The 19757-nt window shown below is 40.9% G+C and overlaps 1 protein-coding gene across 1 annotated transcript in view; it reads left to right on the top strand.

Annotated features, from left to right (window-relative positions):
* Positions 1 to 19757, top strand: part of PPM1H (protein phosphatase, Mg2+/Mn2+ dependent, 1H) — a gene marked incomplete at its 5' end in the record, with an annotated part of 49519 nt that overhangs the window by 6276 nt on the left and 23486 nt on the right. The window contains 2 exons of the mRNA XM_010083612.1: positions 9198 to 9282; positions 15952 to 16070. Coding sequence (XP_010081914.1) covers positions 9198 to 9282; positions 15952 to 16070 — 204 coding nt within the window. The remainder of the gene's footprint in view (positions 1 to 9197; positions 9283 to 15951; positions 16071 to 19757) is intronic.

Here is a 19757-nt window from a genome sequence, read left to right as displayed (position 1 = left end):
CATCATGTATCCATGAAGTCCTTATGTTACAGTTTATGAGAAAGAAGAGGAATATTGGCTATGCAAGTAGTATCAGTAAACTGGAAAGCCACAGTTCTTTGGTATTAGTTTCCAGGAGTGGTGAATTTTATTAACTTTAATTCTCCTAGGTTTTCAGCCTTTAAAAAAAGAAAGAAAAAAACAAAAAGAAAAAAATGAAAAACAAACAAACTAATCAACCCAGGCAAAATAAAAAAGCTGGCTGCTGCCACTGCAAGAAAAAAAAAAAAATCCCCTGCCGCCTGTTTTTATTGGTGAATGTAATAACATCTTTGTATGTATGTTGCACGTGTAGTCTGTAGAGCTCATAGTGTCTGAGGCAAGATAGGTGGTGGGTGCTGGGATGTCATTTTCATCACACTTTCACCAGTACTTTACTGATGCATAAAGAGCCTGTGACCTCTAATAGAGGCAGTTTGTGGTATAAGCAATTATATCAGAATCCAGATCTCCCAGTGCAGTGCATTAAGCTCAAAACCATCTTTTTAATCTGTGGCTTTGTAGCCGATCACAGAGAGACCTGCAGGTTCTTCGTTCCAGTGTTACAGGGCCAGGGCCAAGGCACCCCAAGCAGGCTGGGCACCTTGGACCTCCAGCTCCCATCCATACTGTGGGAGGAGGGCCAAGGGGAGCACTCCAGGCTTGCATGGTGAATGTTTCAAGTCTGCTATGGTCCCTACTGTGTTGGAAAGCTTTTCTAATCCCCTGAATTCTGTGAGCTTGCCAGGCAGCCCAGGCCGTTCAGTCTCAGCAGCAGCCATGCAATGCTGTTTAACACTGCTCCTGGGGCTTTTAGCAAGGCCTTCCGTTCTCAGTTCTCTGTGGGTGAATGAAGCAGGGCTTGGGTAAAAATTCACCGATGCAGAGTGAGCAGAGAGTGTGACTTTCAGTCTGCTTTTACTTTTTGGTCCAGCTTGTTCCAATATCCTGCAACTGCCACTGCATTAAGCAGAAGAGCTGAGATCAAAATAGATGTGATGCTTTAGGTGCTAAAAGTCATTCTGACTTTCTCAATGGTAAGACAGTGAAGAGCAGGGGGAAAAAAAAATCCGTGCTTCTTCCATCTTACGTGGTCAGCTGTATCCTAGCCATATTACTGGCAAAATAAACACCGACTTGCACAGCAATGCCTTCATCCACTAAGCCCAGGTTTAGTTGCCATAGTAACTCGTCCTGGAGATTAATGTGATATCCTGGACAGCAGGGAAAAAGGCTTTGATTCCACAGATACCAGTCCTGAAGCTCAGAGCTGGCCACAGAGACATGACTGCACTTTGTTAATTTCCCTGGCACGACCTGAGTAATTGGTGGCATGTTGTTCAACCGTGATACAGAAACGTGGTGGTGTATCATCATTGCAACCCTGGACTTAGCTCTGTTCAAATGAAGACTACGCTGAAATCATCACAGGCAAAATGAATCCGCTGAGAGCAGCAAATCTCCAACCTGAGGATGCTGGAACCGATGGCAGGCAGTTTTTGTCTGCTAGCACTGTCACTGTAAACTCACTATGAACTGGCTTGTAATGGCTTCCTGGCTGCCAGCTGAAGTCCTCTGTAAAAAATCTGTGGGTTCAGATGTAAACCAACAGGAAAGTAAACACTGTTAATTGCAGAGCATTTTAGTTTGGTTCACTGGCTTTGGGTTCAGTGCTCCTGTAACCAGAGCAGACAATACTAGGAGTGCATATGTAAACATACAAAGTCACCACTGGTTCAATAACAAAAGTTACTTTCTGGATTAAAGAAACAAACAAAAATCACATACAGATAGCCAGTGCCATCCCATTAGTGATGGGGTAGGAGTACAAAAAAAAAAAAAAAAAAAAAAAAAAGTATAATTAGCCCTAAAATGAAACACTGTTAATAAAAACAACTGCTAATAATAAATTCATACTTAGGTTGCATCAGACAAGCAATGCACTTGAGGACCAAAACTAGAGCAGGGAATTTACAGGAGAGTCCCATAGGAATGGGACAAAAATGACCAGGCAATGTGTCTTCTCCAAATAGAATGGGTAGTGATGCAGAAACAACTGAAGTAACTTAGTTACAATGTTGGCAAGGGCCAAGTGCTTCTCACTGTTGGATGCAATAGAGGGAGGCTTCCAATAACAAAAAAATCTCTTTAACTGCTGTTTACTAAATTGTTAGTTGAATACATGGGATGGAATGTGAGATCAGTTCTAAAAATTCAGATTTTTGTTATTTTTGGTGGCAGTAAGGAAGGTGCTGACTGGCTCAGATGCTAGTGTAGATGAGTAAGCCCTTCCATGGAAATCTGTGAATATTATTTTGCTTTGAGAAACAGCTTCTACTTGCCCATTCATGTTTCGTTATTAAAAAATAATACAATTAATTTAGTAAAAACAGACCACCAGAATAGTGGCTTTAGAGTATATCAGCAGCCTCATTTTGCCCAGAGGCCTTCTCCACAGGAATCACTAAATAAGCATTAGAAATGTAAATACAAATGAGCTGGGAAACTGGAAACAATGTAAAGATCTACATGTGTGTGCACAGGAACAGCTCTCCTGCGTGTAGGTGCCTCTGAAAGAAGACTTTCAGGGTTTCTTGCAGGGACTGGTTTTCATTATTTCTTTCCCTGGTTTCTTTTCAAAGGCAGGAGGAAGTTCTCAGAGAAATACCTGGTGATGCCTACTTGGTGTCCTTGCAGAGCAGGGCTGTACTTGTTGGTTGTGCTGCTGAGACGTTAACCCGTGGAGCAGCCAGAGTGGCTGGCAGTCTGCAAAAGGCCTTAGCAGAAGTTTGGGAGGGTTCTTCATTGCTCCTGCAGGAAACACCGAAGCACACTCCTGTAGGAAATTACTTCAAACTTGCCTTTATGCAATACTTCACCAAGGCAAGTTCTCATACCTTTTATTGGCTTGAGGGAACTGAAATTCCCCCAAGTGATGAATTAATGTGTCCGAGCAGCTTGCCTTAACCATGACATACACCATGAGACTGCATTGTCACAGGAAGAGCCACAAGCAGGGAGAGTGCATTCCCTCCTAACGTTGGCTTTGTTCAGCTGAAAGAACAATGATCCAGCGTTTCTATTCTTTCACAATATTTCTGTGGACAGCCTGATGTTTGTGCTGAAAAATGCAAAGAAACCAGGTGGCAGGACTGTTGAGTGGCAGCAAATGGAAAATTAGGAAAGAAGCAATTTTAACTGGCTCTACCCCCTCCATGGTTTGTTGCTTGTTTTCTTCTTGGTAGTGATGCTGAGTAGGAGTTGGGGCATTTTTTAAACATCTCTTTGGTATTACAGGTGGGAGGCAGACAGGGGTTTTTTTAACATTGGTGTTGCTGAAGGTTGCTGCCTTCACATCTGAGTTTTATGGTGATGGATATGTCATCGCTGGGACCTGTTTTAATGCCAGCTAAACATTGTATAATGGTTTGTTTCACTATCCCCAGCCTACCTTAGTTCATAAAATTAAGGAAATAATTTAAAGGCTTTGCACTATAGTTCCATGACTATTGCCAGTGCAGTGAGGTGTTTGTTCACCTGAATTCTATAGAAACATTGAGAAATGAGTCTGCATGGGACTAAGGGAGAGTAACTCAGTTTGTAGTAAGTGAAACCAAGGTGCCAGGGCTGAATGTATTAAAAGTCATCAGTAAGCGTAATGGCTGTAAGTTCCAGTATTTCATTTACGATCTTCCAACCCTAACCATTCTGTGATTCTGTGATATAGAGAGGGGAGAAATGTGGGGTTTTTAAAAAATCTTTTTATAATCACTTCTTTTTTTCACTTCTTAGCAGTTAAGAAAAGGTAAATAAACAAAACTGGTTTGAAGCTCACCAGACATTAGCATTGCTCTTCCTTGTCTTCTTTAAATATATGCAGTTAGTTACCATAGTAAACAAGTATCCATCTACACTGATTCCATAGCTCTAGGATTTACTTTTTTTTTTTCCTCAGCTATTTTGTGACACACCTAATTAAAATCTACTGTTTGGTTCCCCTTTGAATGTAATAAAACCCTGACTTATTCTTTCTGTCAGTTTAATCCGTCTTTCTTTTACATTGACACATTTCTAATACCTCTTCAGGCAGGCCAGACACTTCTGCTTCATCTGTATGGAATCCACAATGCTTAACACCTTTTGACAAAATGGATACATCCTCCCTGTGGCTTGCAATTCATAAATGCTGTCAAAAAGGGTTTTCTAAACAGTCTTTCTTTGTCACCTTTACAAGATTTTTGTCCTCTGTTGTAGAAATATGCAGTTTAATGTTGTGTTTCAAATAATTTTTGGCTGAAAAAGTGTGTAATGGAATCAGGGTGTCCCCTGAACACTGCTAACAGTAGGAGATGCCTCTTTGTTTTGAACACCAGAATCCCAGTAGACCCATGACAGCAGTGAAATTACACTTTTGACCTTGTTCACTAAAGTGTTTCTTTCTCTGTATGATTAAATGAGAGTAACCAACAATAACTTCCTCTAAAATGTATGAGTTTCCCTGTTTGTTTCTCATAAGAAACTCAGAAAGGATGCTGTGCAATTCTCAGATGATTGTGTTCCCCACAAAAGGAAAAAAAAAAAAAAAGAAAATGTAACAAGCCCTCCTTGATTCAAGAAGAGGTGACTGTTTTATCCATATTAAAAATGCAAAAGCAACTGATATATTGATATTTTCCTTAAGCCAGTGTTGTTGCTACATCCTGAGTGTGAGAAAAGCAGTACAACACAGTGGAAGATTTTTACCCTTTTGTTGCTTCATTCACCACATATTTTAGAAGGGGATATATACTAAAGCACCAAATATAGTTTTAAAGTATTGAATCTGAATACAGAAAATAACCATCTGAATACAGTGTGTGAATGCTGAAATACTCAAAAGATCATTTAGCTGATTATTATGGACTACACAGTTATGTCAATTCAAAAGATAAATGTAGTATTTTCTGTAGATCTACGTGCAGCCTTTTAGGCTCCTGATGTTGCTTTTGATTTACATGTGACTGAGTGTTTGTAGCCCACTGCAGGATTTGCTGTGACTGCCAGTCCTGCCGTATGCACAGAGGCGCTGGCACATCTCTTGCTCAACATTTAGTTGTTCAGGGCATGGCCTCTTGGCATCAGAAAACACTCAGTGAAGTGGCCAGAAGAGAGATACAAAATCAGATTTTTGTTTCTTCCATTTTAGGCTATTTCAGCTGTGTTTTGGGGACTTTTTTTCCCAGTGTATTCCTATTTTCTGTGAATATTTACCAGCTCTGGGTTAGGGAACGTACATACTTTGTCGTGCAGAGCAAGCATCTCTGAAACACAAGGGCAAGTACGATCCTGTAGTTCCTGTGGGTGGGGAGATGGGTTCAAAAGAGGGGAGAGGATTCAGGGAAATCTATAGTTTGTTTTTAGAGGGGATCAAAATAAGTGACTTAGTGGCCTCCGTGGCCTCAAGACTTAAGAGCAGTTTCTCCTGTTTATTTGCTCGCTGTGTATAATGCTATGTAGAGAGGGCATCAGAGCCATAGAAGGTGGAGGGCAGTGCACCGAGGGGGCTGCAGATCTGTGACTCCTGATTTCCTATCCTGACAAAAAACCTTTTATTTTTTAATTACTACTTCATTGGTGATATAAATTAATGATTGTTATGGGTCTGAAGCAACCTTGCCATCAGAGAGTATTTGGTTAGTGTTGATGTGTTCTCTGCAAACATGAATCATCCGGCTGCCTTTGGCAGGCTCGCCCTGTGGCTCTGCTGTAATGTGTTTTGCCAGTGTGGCTGAAATTAAAATGTCGCTATTAACATGGCAGAATCAGATGCTCTCTGGGCACTGCATCTCTTAGAGTTCTTCTTGCTTCCTATGTTGCTATTTCTGACAGTTTAATAGGACAGCTGTATTCTGATATAAAATAATACATTCATATTTCCACAGTGCATGGGAGCTAAATGCTTTTAAAGCACTATTTCATTGTGTATGTGCATCTTTCATGCATAGCAGAAGCAGCAATACTCACGTACTGCCATGTTGCTGTTTACTCCATTAGGAAGCATAAAGTCAAAATTAATTCTCCTGCAGGACCATATAAAGTGAGTCTAAAAGCAGTTGCTCGGTTGTTCGTGGCCGCCACGTCAGCCGGGCTCCCTCCCTGTGAGCAGTTATTGACTTTGGGCTATTGAATTCAGGGCTCTGGAGGTTGCTCGGTGGGAAAAGCCTTCAGTCGGTGCTTGGCAGCTCTGCCACTGCGAGGTCACAGAAAGGGCAGTTCAGTCTCTAAACCCAATTAGGGCCCGATTTGGCACCTCTTCAATCACAGGGGGAAATCCCACTGAGCAGAGTGGCTCTTGGGACAGGGTTTCACACCCAGCCTCTCCACTGAGACCGCTGACGAATGTGTCTGTATTTGTTACTTGGGCTGTCAGAAATATCCTTTGCTGACATGAAACGGCTAAGCAGCTGGTGCAGAACGGTAAAGAGCCTGGTAAGAGGATAATGAGCCCACCACCACTGAATTCAGACCAGTGACCTGTACGTGTATGTCTGCGTTCCCCCCATTACTCATATCTAGACCTGTCTAATTCCTCGGATCAAATCATTTGACTCTTACGACCAGCTGTAACTTTCAAGTTGAATAAAGTCCAACTGCTGAAAACATTAATGAAAAACATAAAACTGAGGCTCTGTTTTATCAGGTATCAACAGCATTCCTCTAATTCCCACCCTCCAAAGATATTTTTTGTGTGTGCTGCATTGTGCTTTTCATCCCAGGTGGCTGCAATTTCTAGTGAAAATAAGTTGAGCCATGAAAAGTTGACCCACTCGCCTCTGAATTGCTTTTTATATGATGTGAGTCCCTCAGGGCCCGATTCTACCCATAGAAGTGAGAACGATAGCTATCAACGTATATAGGAAGTATGTCAGTGTGCACAAAGAAAAAGGTGAATGCCAGACTGGTCTGAGTGGTCTTTAAAATATGGATTTCCTGTGAAATGGTGATTAAAGGGGAAGCAAAGGATAATTAGAAAATTAGCCTGACGTGCTAGCAGTTACATCAATGTGTGGTTTTATATTAGCTCTTTCAGACAAGCACAAGATCAGTAGATCCCTTATGACTCTCTTAAACTTGTGTGTAAAATTTGGTTAGTGTCTGATCAGCTCCTTTGATCAGTCTAGTCTAGACTGTTGCCAGAGTACTTGCTCCATACAAAACCTGCAGTCTCCTTAAATGGAGGCCTACCCAAGTGAGTCAAATTACATATGAAAAGGTTATAAAAACTGTCCACTGTCTTTGAGTAAATGAGTCTTGTTTAAAGCCGAATACCTTAGGAATTGCAAAAATAACAGTGAAGGTGTCCTTGCAGAGAAAAGGTGGTATTGTTCTTAGTTCATTTTTAAATAACTGTCTCAGAAATCCAAAAGAAAAATTTTCAGCAAACCTTTATTATTTCTAATTGGACCAGCATTTTTGTAACCCCGTAATGTATTCAGATCCCATAAAAGGGAAAAAATTCCACCAAAAATTCTTCACAAATTTTTTGTAAGAAATTATTGAGTTACAACCACCATGTCTGTCTCGCTTTAAGCACACAATATTCTTTTTAATTGTAGCAATGGGGGACCAGGTATGTAGGCTGCACACTTGCCACCTCTAATTTCTACACAGGATTATTTGCAAGGGAGTGCTGAAAGTCCAGGTAAATTTATCTGTCAAAGCAGAGCTGTTTTCCCCTCATCACTAGAGCTTTTTCCCATCTCTCTTGTTGTAGTGCCATCCTGCACCTCTCTGTTCTTCACCAGATGAATCTCAGAAATGTGAACAGTTCGTTTTCTTTTTGATAATGCTCCTTCCTTTTGCATACTGGCAATAATAAATGATCATTTGGACACTATTATAGTCCGACATCATATCCAGAAGATTTGGAAAGTTATCCAGTGCCACTAATTTTACAAAGCTGGTTTGTACCTGGGCTGGTTTTCTCAGGATGGCTGTGCTTTGAATTTAGAGGTTAAGTTTTCAGTCTCACATGCCTACTATATTTGTTGATTGCATTGCAGTACTGTTAGAATACCTGGCGTAGGATCAATGCCAGCAAATTGAAATTATCAAGAGAAGTAAGATAGCTCGTAAATATCACATCAACAGGATTAAAAGATCACAGAAAGGAGACCATTTAAAACATATAGAAACTGGAATCCAGGTGACAGTTGCTTGTTTTGTCTACAACAAATTCTGTGCAAATTCAAGAGGAGAGCTGGTGCACTGCTACTGTCCAAACACTTGAATTAATCTGCTGATGGTTGAGAAACGGCTCCAAAACAGCCATTAAAATCTTTAGGATGATACATAGGTCATCCAGCAATTTGAAAGCACCAAGCATTACTGTACTTACAGAGCTGCATAAATAATGGAAATATAAAAGAACACAGTACTGAGTGAGTACATGACTGCAGAATGCGGTAGGAATACTGGGTAAATTCTTCCCTCTTGTTGACTGTGTTTCAGCAAATGGCATTACACCAGGGAAGAATCAAACTGTATTTTGCATGCAGCATAGTGGATTGTTAAGAGACAACAGGCAGGTGTTTCAGAGAATTTCCTCTCTGCTGTTTGCAGAAGTGCATGTGAAATCTGGCTGATCTATAGTCATTCCATTAGCTGTTGTCTTTCAGCAGGTAACTAGTTAAATTTGTGTTAAACAGGATTTGCTTTGCTGTTTCCACTTGTTGTTGGAGTAGAAATGTTCTGACACAACTTATGACCAATCAATAATTGGAAAGTGCTTGCATGGGTCATTTGAAGCCAGTAGTTTAGACAGTGTCAGCCACAACTGGGATTAAAACCTGCAAGGAGTTGTTCTACAATCAGTGATTCTGCAGCATCTCCTCTGGGTGTCTACATTTCATTTAATAAGGATACCCTGTAGACATCAACTGAAATAACTCTTGCCTTTGTTGCTTGGATGTTTTTGTGAGCTCTGAAATGAACTTGACATATACAAATATACTTTGTTATCCAGCCTAAAGGATGCAGGGCAGGAATTATTATCCTGTTCTGCTGACAACTTCAGTAGAAAAGAAATGACTTTATTTTACTGTGACTCCAAAGAGAATAAGAGTGTGACTACCTTCTGGTTTTCTGGGGATTTTTTACTTGTTTTTTTCTGTACTGATGCTGTTTTATTACTATTACAGGGCTATAATAATCCGAAATGGTGAAGTCATTCCAATGTCTTCAGAATTCACTCCAGAGACTGAACGCCAGCGACTTCAGTATCTGGTAAGAGACCTGAGGACCAAATGAGGTGCTACTGATGACAAGCATTGCCCAGTAATATCTAAGGTTCAGACACATGCCACTGAGTTACAGTGGCTCAGTGAAAGACCATGCGTTCACTGAACACTGACTGACCACGTACGTCTTTTAGCCATCAGCAAATGTGGATAAAAGCCTGGTGGTGCAAATCCTGATGAGTGGAGTCTTATCTCTTCTATGAAGGCCATTGATTAGCATGGCTGTGCTTGTGTACCTTGTTCAGCTGCAGACCTTCAGCATCTCATTGGTGTTGGGTAATGAGAGCTCAGACATACAGCTAACGAGCCACAGAGGTATTTCCGTCCATCCCAGTGTTTACTGTGTGACAGTATAAAGTACCACAGACTGCTCTTTGTGTGTGTGTGAATGATATTGCAGGGTTTTATTAATTTGCTCTAATAGTATGCCAATAGTGTCTTAATCAGCGAAAAGATCTCCAATTTAGAGGTGATCTCAGTGAGCATTAGTAGCTGCAGGATAGGATGGGTGAAGAAAGACTAGTTTTATTTAATGTAACAGCACCCATAATGCTGGGACAGGGTGACTAGCTGAGGACATGTGGGATGCTTTATACACCAAGTTGTGTTGTCTGATAAGCTGACCAAGAAACATAAGTCAAAATGCCCAGTGTTATATTTTGTCCAAACAATCCTGTTACTACTTAAGTTTTTCATCAAAGATCAGATTGGTTGGTTGAAGTTGACTGTCTGTTTGTCAAAATGTCATTCCTAACGTGGCCAAGAGATTTCTTTTGTGCTTCTTCTGGTCTCCTGCTTTTTCCTCTTAGAAATTTAAGCTTAAACCAAGGCAGGCTAACTGTCAGCTTTGCCTGACAGGAGGTGGACAGGCCAAGGCTAGTGGCGTTCCCTGGTCTTAAGGTGACTCTTATCTTCAGCCTGGCCCAAGTACTGTGGTTTGAAACTAGGCAAAATGCCCGTGATTGAAGGTGGAGGTGGAATATTTTAAAGGAAAATTGTAAATGTTTCCGCAATTGTCACGTTTGTTTTTTAGTCAGGTTCACTGGCTTGAAGCTGAAAATTTCAGAGGAAATACTGCTTTGGGAGTATTCATATTCAGCAAACCAAATGGAAAAGAGGCCTAAGAAATATTTACAGTTCAGTTACATTTAAAGTAATTTCTTTGCCTTTAAAATAAAAGCTATCTTCAGTATCTAGGGAGTCTGCGACTTCTGTAGGAAATATGAGATAAAGCATTACCTACAAGGAATTTTTTTCTCTTTTGATGTCCTTTCTGGCTTGTATTTGAAAACAGCAGCTGATCTGAAAAGCATTTCTGCTGTTTCCTTTGGAAAATTCCTTTACCTCTGTTTGTTTATTTTAATTCTATATGTAACAAATTTGCCAGGGCTATGGGTATCATGTTCAAAGAAAATACATGCAAGACAGCAAGAGTGTGAAACAAAATTAGAGATAATTTCAAACATAACATTCCATAAATAACATTTTTACTCTAGTGTTTTAAGGGGGAAAAAAAAAAAAAAAGACGACCCCAAATTTCTTACAAGGTTGACATAAAAATTACCCTCCAAAGGTTGCACCTGTCTTGCTGATTAAATCACAAATAATTCTCCTTACTCACCTTGGCTGTCCCCAGGTTCTTCTATCAGTATATTGCACCATCAACATCTCTCTTCTGCTGTTCTTATCTGAAAGTTACTTTTGATTTATTTTCTTATTTGCAGTTAAAGATGAGTTTCTTTTTTTCAACGTGTTGCACTGATCTTCCTGCACAATAGGAAGAACATCACATAATCATTTTAGCATAAATATTTTATTTCGTAAATGCAGAGATACTGTTCACTGTGGGGAAGTTACTGCTCAGGCAAAGGGAAGGTATGGTATTGCAGCCTGCAGGCTGCTGAGCATTCATTCCGTAAAGTAGGCACTGTTACCACTGTAAGGGCAAAGGAGCCTTACTCTGCCTTTAGTGCCTATTGATTGCTTTGGCCACACAGGACATTGGTTTAGGTCTTCTTTTCTGGGCCCTAATTTCCATATGCAAAGAAATCAGTGGGATAATGAGTTGTTCAGGTCATGTGAGCAGCCTAGTCTTAGACAAAACTGTGCTGCAGCTAGGTTGAGTAACTGGTGTGGGGGTGTCCGTGCGTGTATCCTGAGGAAGAACCCTTGGGGGGAGCAGTCCATGTATCTTAAGGGAGAACAAAATCTGGTATTGACCGGGAACTGCCCTGGTATATTCAGCAGTTGTGCAGGCAGCAACTGCTAGAGACAATTTTCCTTTCATCTTTTGAGGAGACTATTAATTTCAGTCATGATAGTCTAATTATAACAGTAAATGGATAGACTTGGTTACCTATTCCCTTGGAAAACATGTTTAAAATGAATTATGAGTGTACTGCAGATGGGTATATTTTTATTAGTTATCCAAGTTGCACTTTGATGATGTCATGTGAAGGCAACGTGGTGTTACTGCATACTGTGTCCATGCATATAGCCAGGCAGTGCCCCAAAAGTTCGCATCTCAGACCAAAGATGGTGCACTGCTGCTACCAGTGCAAGCTTTACTACTGGTAGAGACTGGGTGGCTGTCGGTGGCGGTGAGCCACTTTGTGTTAGTGTTTGGCACCGTTCAGACAAAGGTTCATGAGCCCAGACAGGCATGGGTTCAAAGAGGACCTATTCCTATTTCATTGCTCAGGTGAGGATTAAGTGATACTACCTTACCTGCTGAAGGATGCTTGGGGAACCCAAGCCTGAAGAGGAAATGAACCTAGATCTCCTAAATGTCGGTTCAGTGCTTCAGTTACAAGTCAGATGTCTGTTTGTGGCTCCCTGCATCACCCAGTGTAGGATCGCTTTGGCCATCTGACACATTGCACAATGCTGTGGTAAAAGAGATGTGTGGTTTTATGGAAAGGATACTGGCCTTTCATAAGAAGTTGTGATTTTATGGAAAGGGTGCTGGCCTGTCATAAGAGGAGAGGCTAATCCAGGGATGGATTTGACTCCCACTTCCCTCTTTCCTTCTGTCACCACCTCCTTTAGTTTTGATCTCTGTTTGGCTTAAATGTGTCCATGTGATAATGGCTGAGTTTGTGGAACTTCTGGATGCATTGCGCTGTGCATGCTGTTGTGAGCAGTAGTCCATATAGCAGAACATCCTATGGGAGAAAATGGCACAATATGATAAGAGGGTACAGTTGTAACATACAGTTGATGTAGGGGAAAACAGCAGTTCTGAAAATAACACAGAATACAGTGAAGCTGCTAGTGCTGGTGATGTCCCAGAGCGGCGCATACTGGAGGAGTTGGAAAAGGCATCAGCAAGCCTTGTCAAGGTAAGATAAGATACATGCAGTGTTCCCTGCCACCTAATTAACTTGACACACTAGTGTGTAAGTCTAGTTTTGTCTTATTTTCATGTTTGCTTTGGTGATCACCAGGAAACACAGCAGGAAGTAAATGGCCTTTTGAGAGAAACGTGATTAATATTTCCTTGAGTGAACTCCATTTTAAACAACTAATGGTCATTGTAATACATCCAGACACAAAATACACCATAAAATGGCAGAGTACCAAAAACACATGATGCAGACTATGCCAGATTTATGCCAAAAAACTCTAATAGCTTCTGAAAGAAAAATTATGGAAAATATTCCTGTTCCATAACACAGAATAACAGTGTTGTCAGAACATACCTCATAAGGATATAGAAAGTGTTTGATAGTCACTCTTTTTATTAAATTTTAAGTTCTTTGAACAGTGTTCCTGATCTGAGGTCCTTGCAAGTCGACACTAAACAGATGAAAAAAAATGGAAAATACAGTGCCCCGTTGCAGATGAAATTCTGGTGGTCAGTTCACTTACCATTTTTGTTTCTTGTTTGAGCACTTGAAGGGATTTCATGGTGTCTGCTTGTATATCTACTTGAAAGATCTGTAGATTTTTAAAGTGTTGCTTTTCATTTATTTTCTGGTTCTGCTGCCCAGCACAGTTTGATTAGGGTGGAGGAGAAGAGTGCTGCCTTGTCATAAATGGAGAACAGTTCTCAAACCTGACTGGAAGTCACAGCTGAGTTTTACAGTAGAACGTTCTTCTCTCTTACCAGTGAAGCACCAAAAATAACTGTTAAAAAGGAAAGGGTAAAAAAAAATAAAATAAAATTCCCCCACCCTCTTCTAAAACCCCAACAAAAATCCCCATTTCTTCACATAAGAATTCAGTTCACAGGCACCAGAAGCTTCCAAATTGCTCTTTTCCCTCTGTTCCACTGACGCCAAAAATATTAGAATCAAGTTAAGATCCCTGGATTGTAAATCAAGCATTGAGGCTTGGCTGCAGAAGAGAAATCTTATTTGAACATTAGCAGTCCACTGGTAACTCTTCCAGCTTTATTAATCTTATTTCACTTGTGACCTCAGACTTTCCATCTGAGTAAATCTTTATGAAATGCAGTCTCTCCCAATCGCATTACCTTTTCAATAAAGGAAATTCTTGTTTTCAAGGGGGAAAATGCTAAAAGCCTGTAACTTTTTTCTTTTGGACCTGTGATCCAGTCTATTAACTAATCTCATAATCTAAAGGTTAAATAACTTCATTTTGGTGTCAGGTATGAGGTTTTGCTTTAAATAAGGTTTCTTGTTTTGTAGGCAGGCGACAGTAGTCTTTAGCTGGAAGTGGTTTGTAATGATTTAATCAAGATAGGCTGTGCATTTTTAAAAGTGAACTGAATTGCACTTTCAAAGCAGATGGACATTATTTACAATATCATAGACTAGAAAGAATTAAAAAATACCAAAAAAAGTCCAACTCTCTTCTGTCAATGTTCGGTCTTTTTTGGGACTGGAATGAAAATAAATAAAAATAGAAAGTTTACATGTACTTCTAAATAAATAATCCAGAGTTCTGGAAGTATGGAAAACCTCATCTGGACTAACACTGCTAGACCTCTCAAAAGTCACTAGTGCTTCTCAACCATTTCTGTAATGAGGAGCAGTGATCCAATTAGAGGGTCCTTGAAAACAATATTTGGGTTGGGGAGGGGACCTTGTCTGATTGTAGACTGCAGGAAAAAAATGTAATTCCCTTAACTGTATACAGAGAGAGAATTTGACTGCTCCTGTTCCAGAAAGGGATCACAATGTCAAGATCATATTTATGTGCTTGAAAGCCTCCTCTTGAAAGCAGAATCCAGTCTTGTCGGCTTCATGCAGCAATTTCCCTCAGCCCTGTTTCATCTGACCTCGAGGTGTTTTCTGGAAGGATGTCTGGCAAAAGGAATGGGGACAAGCTGATGGAAGGTTAGCGCTGTGATGTGCTCAGCCTGATCCAAAACCTATTAAATTGAGTGGGAGCAGGCTTGGCTCTTAAATGCAGGAAACATTTTATTGTGAACTATCTGCATGATAGCTGCCAGGTAGATCAATAAGAGCTTCCACTGCTTCCTGCCACTCACCTTTGATGAGCACTAGATTTATGGCAAACCCACAAACTAAAGCCAACTCATTTGGTCTGCCCTGATGGCAGCTGCTGCTGGAGATAAGACAGACTTTATCGCCTTAACTGACTGGATAAAGAAAAAGTTATCTATAGAAGGGTTAAGAAACGTACCTTTTTTCAGTTCCCTAGCCAATTTGACTGTCTTCAGAAGAACTCACTTACAATGCGGCTTTGGGGAAGGAGGAGGAAAGGCTTGTTCATGCAAATATTAAAGAAAAATCAGGGAGGTTAAGGATTCACCTATTGTGTCAGGTAATCTGTATATAAATCCAAACCAAAAATCTGTGTGGTGGACAAAGAGCCTCGCGACATGAGCCTCGGACAAGGCTGTAGCAAAGAGGCATTCCAGCGTCTGCAGGGCAGCAACACCAGACTGGGCAGCAGCAGCAGTATTGAAATGTTAACACCATCAAAAACATTAGTTGCAGCTGTGACACAAAACTGCTACTGCTTTTCTTAAAGTCTATTCTGTACAAAGGAAGTATTTTTTAGAAAACAAAGTGCTGTGCAACTTGTGTTTATTTGCAATGTCTCATGCGATGGGGTGCAGCACACTGAGCAGGTAAAAGTGAACATTTTTCTCAAGGCAGTGAAAATTAAAGTGTGGTAGTAATATTAGGTTGTGTGCATTGTTGGCGTAGCTGAACTGGGAGTCAAAAAGCTTGAGCTTCGCTCCATGCACACCCCTCCATTTCGCTGCTTGCTCCCTTGAGGATTTGTCCTTTGATGGTTCCCTTCTGTCAGGTCGCTGACTTGCAAAAGGAGATGTGTACTGTTTATGGAGCCCTGCAAACTCCTTCAGGATCAGCAGTTAAGGTGTGCTTTAGAGATCCCAAATGTTGAGGAGCAGAGAGAAGTGAAGGATTTTGAGGGCAAGAGGACTGCTCTCTGTAAGACTGCTGCCGGACACCAGGCAGTGTCAGAACTGGTGTATGTGCACATTGTTTGCTGAAATTGAGCTCATCATCTTCCTTGTTTAAAAACTGGGGGGGGGGGGGGGGGGGGGGGGAGGGTTTTTTTTTTTAAAAACGGGGGGGGGGGGATGCGTGTGGGAAGGGAGCGGGAAGGGATGGTAATGCTACCTCATTAAAAATAGATGATGTCTTGTTTTATGATGTTCGCGTGGTATCTGTGGCTTGGTTTCTGCCCACAGGCTTATATGCAGCCCCACTTGCTGGGAAATGAGTTCACACATTTAGAGTTTCCACGGAGGGTGCAACGCAAGGAAGTTGGAAAGAAGATGCTGTACCGTGACTTCAACATGACTGGCTGGTAAGAATGTGTTCTACTCAGCATGGGGTCAGCCTTCTCCCCAACCAATGCCTGCTTTGTACGTGTCTTTAATTAGCGCAAACTGCATTGAACACGGAGGTACATGCCTGTGTACTAAAGGGAAAGGTATTTCCTTCTTTCAGATACATTTTTACTTTAGAAATTAACATTGTAAATAAGTTGACCTCACTCCAGAGCCAGGACCTCAGTTCATTTTAATGTGTGAGCACTCAAGGCGGAGCAAACACATAAAGGGGAAGACATGCCCAGGGATCTTCCTGAAAGCTAAACAACTTTCCTATCTTGGCAGTAGCTTTTAATAGAATCTGGATCAGTGGGCTGTTATGCCTTTGCACACCAAGGAATACTTGCAGAAGGGAAGACTGCCTCCCATACTCCAGTGCAGCTGACCCCTGATTTGGGTAACCCTTGAGGAATTGTTTAAGAGACAGGCCTATCTGAATAAAAGTCACAGCCAGCCTAAAATGAAAAGGTTTAAATGGACAGCACTGACTTAATGAAGTGAAGACAGGAAGAATGATGAGTTTTTTGTCTCTGGCTAAATGTCTTCATTGTTTTGTGTCAGTTCAAGAGACTCCTTCCCAAGTGACTCCCACTCACTTAGAGAAGCCCTAATCCTTGCTGTTGAGGGCTCTGTGTGTGACCTATAAAGGAAAAGTCCCTATATATGCAAATAGTCTTTGCTTCCATGCTGTTTGTGTTTTAGCATCCTTAGCAAATATCTTTTCAGGAAGGGAAAGAATGTAGGTGGGTTAAAAAGCTTGAACCTCTTGTAGGTTTGGGGACTCTTATGCTCACATGCAACTGCAACTCCACATGCCCCTGATTTGTCCCATACTTGATAGACCATAAATATAATGATGTTTTAATGGCAGAATAATGATCTAAGTTTAGTATTGTCTGGAGGGTTTGTACAGAACATGTTAATCTGGGAATAGCCATCATTGTCCATCGTCTTGAACAGCTGCTAGTAGAATATGCAGTCTCACCCTGAGAATGATGACTTCACATTTTAAAAAGGCTACAGGCATGAGCAAAAGAATAGGAACAGAATGAGAACATTAGATCAACTGAGGACTTAAACAGCAAAACATTTGGAAGATCATGAGACAGTCTCCCAGTTTCTGCAAAGGGAGTTTTTCCTATTAACTCCCGAATGTCTCCGAAAGCATCAGTAAAGAATGGCTTCATATAGACTTACAAAAGCTCTTTTTCGAGATCTGAGATGCTATTAAAAAAGAAAAAAAACTAAACACAAAACAAAATATTCTAATTTGGGGGAGAGCTACAGAAGTATCATGGGCCAAGAACTTCCTGAGAGGGGAGGGTAAGAGCAGAATTCTTCCATCATGGTTTGAAGGCAAAGAGAGTTGCTCCAGGTTTGTGGGAGTTGTTTTGTGTTTCCCCACTTGGTTAGTGGTCTGGAAAGGAAATGAGGTTAGAATGGTTGAAGTTTCCCCATTGGCAGGTGACACCACAGCTCTTTTCCTAATAACAAGAAGGGCCATGAGGAGCTTGCAAAGAATTAAGTGATTTACATGAATGGGCATGACAGTGATCAAATTTGTTGCTGATAAATACCAAGTACAGCATGAAGAGGGAAAAACAACTATTTGTGCACACTAGAGGTTCCAGATGAACTTGAGAGCCATGTCAAAAAGCTCAGTGGAAGTTTTGCTTACTGTGATTTTTACAGTCAAAGTCACCAGCAGAATGTTGGGATGAATATAGGGTTGGAATGGTTAAAACTTAAACAAAGAGATGATTGTGTGTATCAGTTGGTACATTTGTGAATCTGTGCATATCGCTTCACCATAAGGTGAATGGCTTTGCATAGCTAATCCTGTTTGGCATTAGAAGTAAGGTAAATAAGAAGGAATGCAAATTTTAAATGTAGAATAATGAGTAAGGTAGAAAGCTTGGGTAAGTCTAAATGGATGGCAGATGTGATTCAATGTATTGTTTTTCAGTACTGGTGTGTGAACTCTGTTACCTCTAGCATGTGGCAGGGGGAGAAGAGAGTTATTTTCCTATTGGTTCTTCTGAATTTCCTGAAGTGGAGGACACATGTTGATCCGGTTACAGATTCTGATATGGTCAATGCAAAAATTACCACCAGTTTAGCACAAGTCTGCCTAGCTGTAAGCAGTTATTCTGGAATAAATACTTAAAATGTGACTTGAAAATTCAACTCCGATTTCAGCTCAGTGTTGTCCCAGAAAGAGGTGGCCTGTGCCAAGCAAAAGCATGCGGAGACTGTGATGAGGCTACCTCTCCCTGCTGTTCCTTTTGACTTCTGGCTGGAAGTGGAAAATGAGGGCTACATTTTTTATCCTAAATAAAAAAATCTGAATCTCTTATCTGCTCCATATCCCACAGGTAGTGCACCAGTTACCTCTTTGTTAGCCGCAGGACAATAAAATGGTGAGGGAATTGCTCTATCGCCATACGTTTATCTAAATCAGAGCCCTTCTAAATAAGGATCCATTGCTTTTTGCAAGGTGTTCGCTCAAGGGAGTCTTGTTTTCCATCTAATATTGTGCTGTGATCTCCTAAGCAGAGGAGAAGCAATCTGTTTCTATTTATCCAAAAGTCTGGGTCAATTTTAATGGTTGAGATTGTGGACAAGACGTTAGATTTCCAGCTTGATGGGCCCTCAGAGGCAATGCTTTGAGGTGGCTGGTGTTTCACAGTGGTCATTTTCCACTTCAGGGGTTTTGCTTCTATTTTCTTCTCTAATTCCTAGATTTAGCTGTGCATCAGGACACAGTGGTCGAAGTCTGTTCTTCATTTGTTTCTAAGGATGAAATCTATCATGGAGAATAAATTAGCATATATATTCCTTTTCTAGAAAACGTCAGATGGAGCTTTGGCCAGCCAGAGCTTGATACACTAAAACACTGCCAAACTTTTATCACTTACAATGCAGAAGATCAATTGTCTGAACCTTTTTTTGGTCAGTGACTTCACTATGCGTTGACATTTGCACGTACATGTAGAGAGGTTCAGGTGATGTTAGGAAGAAATAGACACTCTTAATTACTGATTTCGTTAGTAAGAGGGCATGAAACTTAGTCCTCTGATATTTCCTCAGGAAAATGAACTGATTTATTTTAAAATTCAGGGCACTTTCTGTGTTTTCTATTAGAAGCAGCATTTTTTTTTCTTCATTCTTACTCTTCTCCTGTGCTCTGGAGCTTTTCAGATTCTCAACAATGGCTTGGCTTGCCCAGCTTGTCTGGATTACAAAAGGTTATTGTCTTTGGGTCTGTCATAATGCATTTGTCCTTTTTTCTTTTTTTTTTTCATGTGAAGTTTCCACACTGGCTTTGTCTCAACAGCCCACAGTGGTAGCAGAGCTGCCAAGTTTCCCCACAGCATTAGGACAACCACTGATCCAGCGATGTGTACCGCATCACTAGTCCAGGCTGCCTGTAACTGCTTTGAGACCAGCCTTTCCCTTCTCCCTCCAGCTCTTCCACCCTTTCTCCTTTCTCTGAAGTGGCAGCTGGGGTGAGAAATTAACTGTATTAAATGTATCTAAAATAAATCCCATTTAGATGCAAGCTGACTGTGAGCTGCCCCTCCTGCACCCTCGCCCCATGTGTGTTGTGGTTGAGCAACCATTGCAAAACGCGTCCTGGAGCTGGCACGGCATTTTAGGAG

This window comes from Pterocles gutturalis, unplaced genomic scaffold (assembly GCF_000699245.1).
Source record: "Pterocles gutturalis isolate BGI_N339 unplaced genomic scaffold, ASM69924v1 scaffold685, whole genome shotgun sequence".
Lineage (NCBI taxonomy): Eukaryota > Metazoa > Chordata > Aves > Pterocliformes > Pteroclidae > Pterocles > Pterocles gutturalis.
Note: the sequence above shows the minus strand (reverse complement) of the source record. Positions and strands in the feature narration are given on the sequence as shown.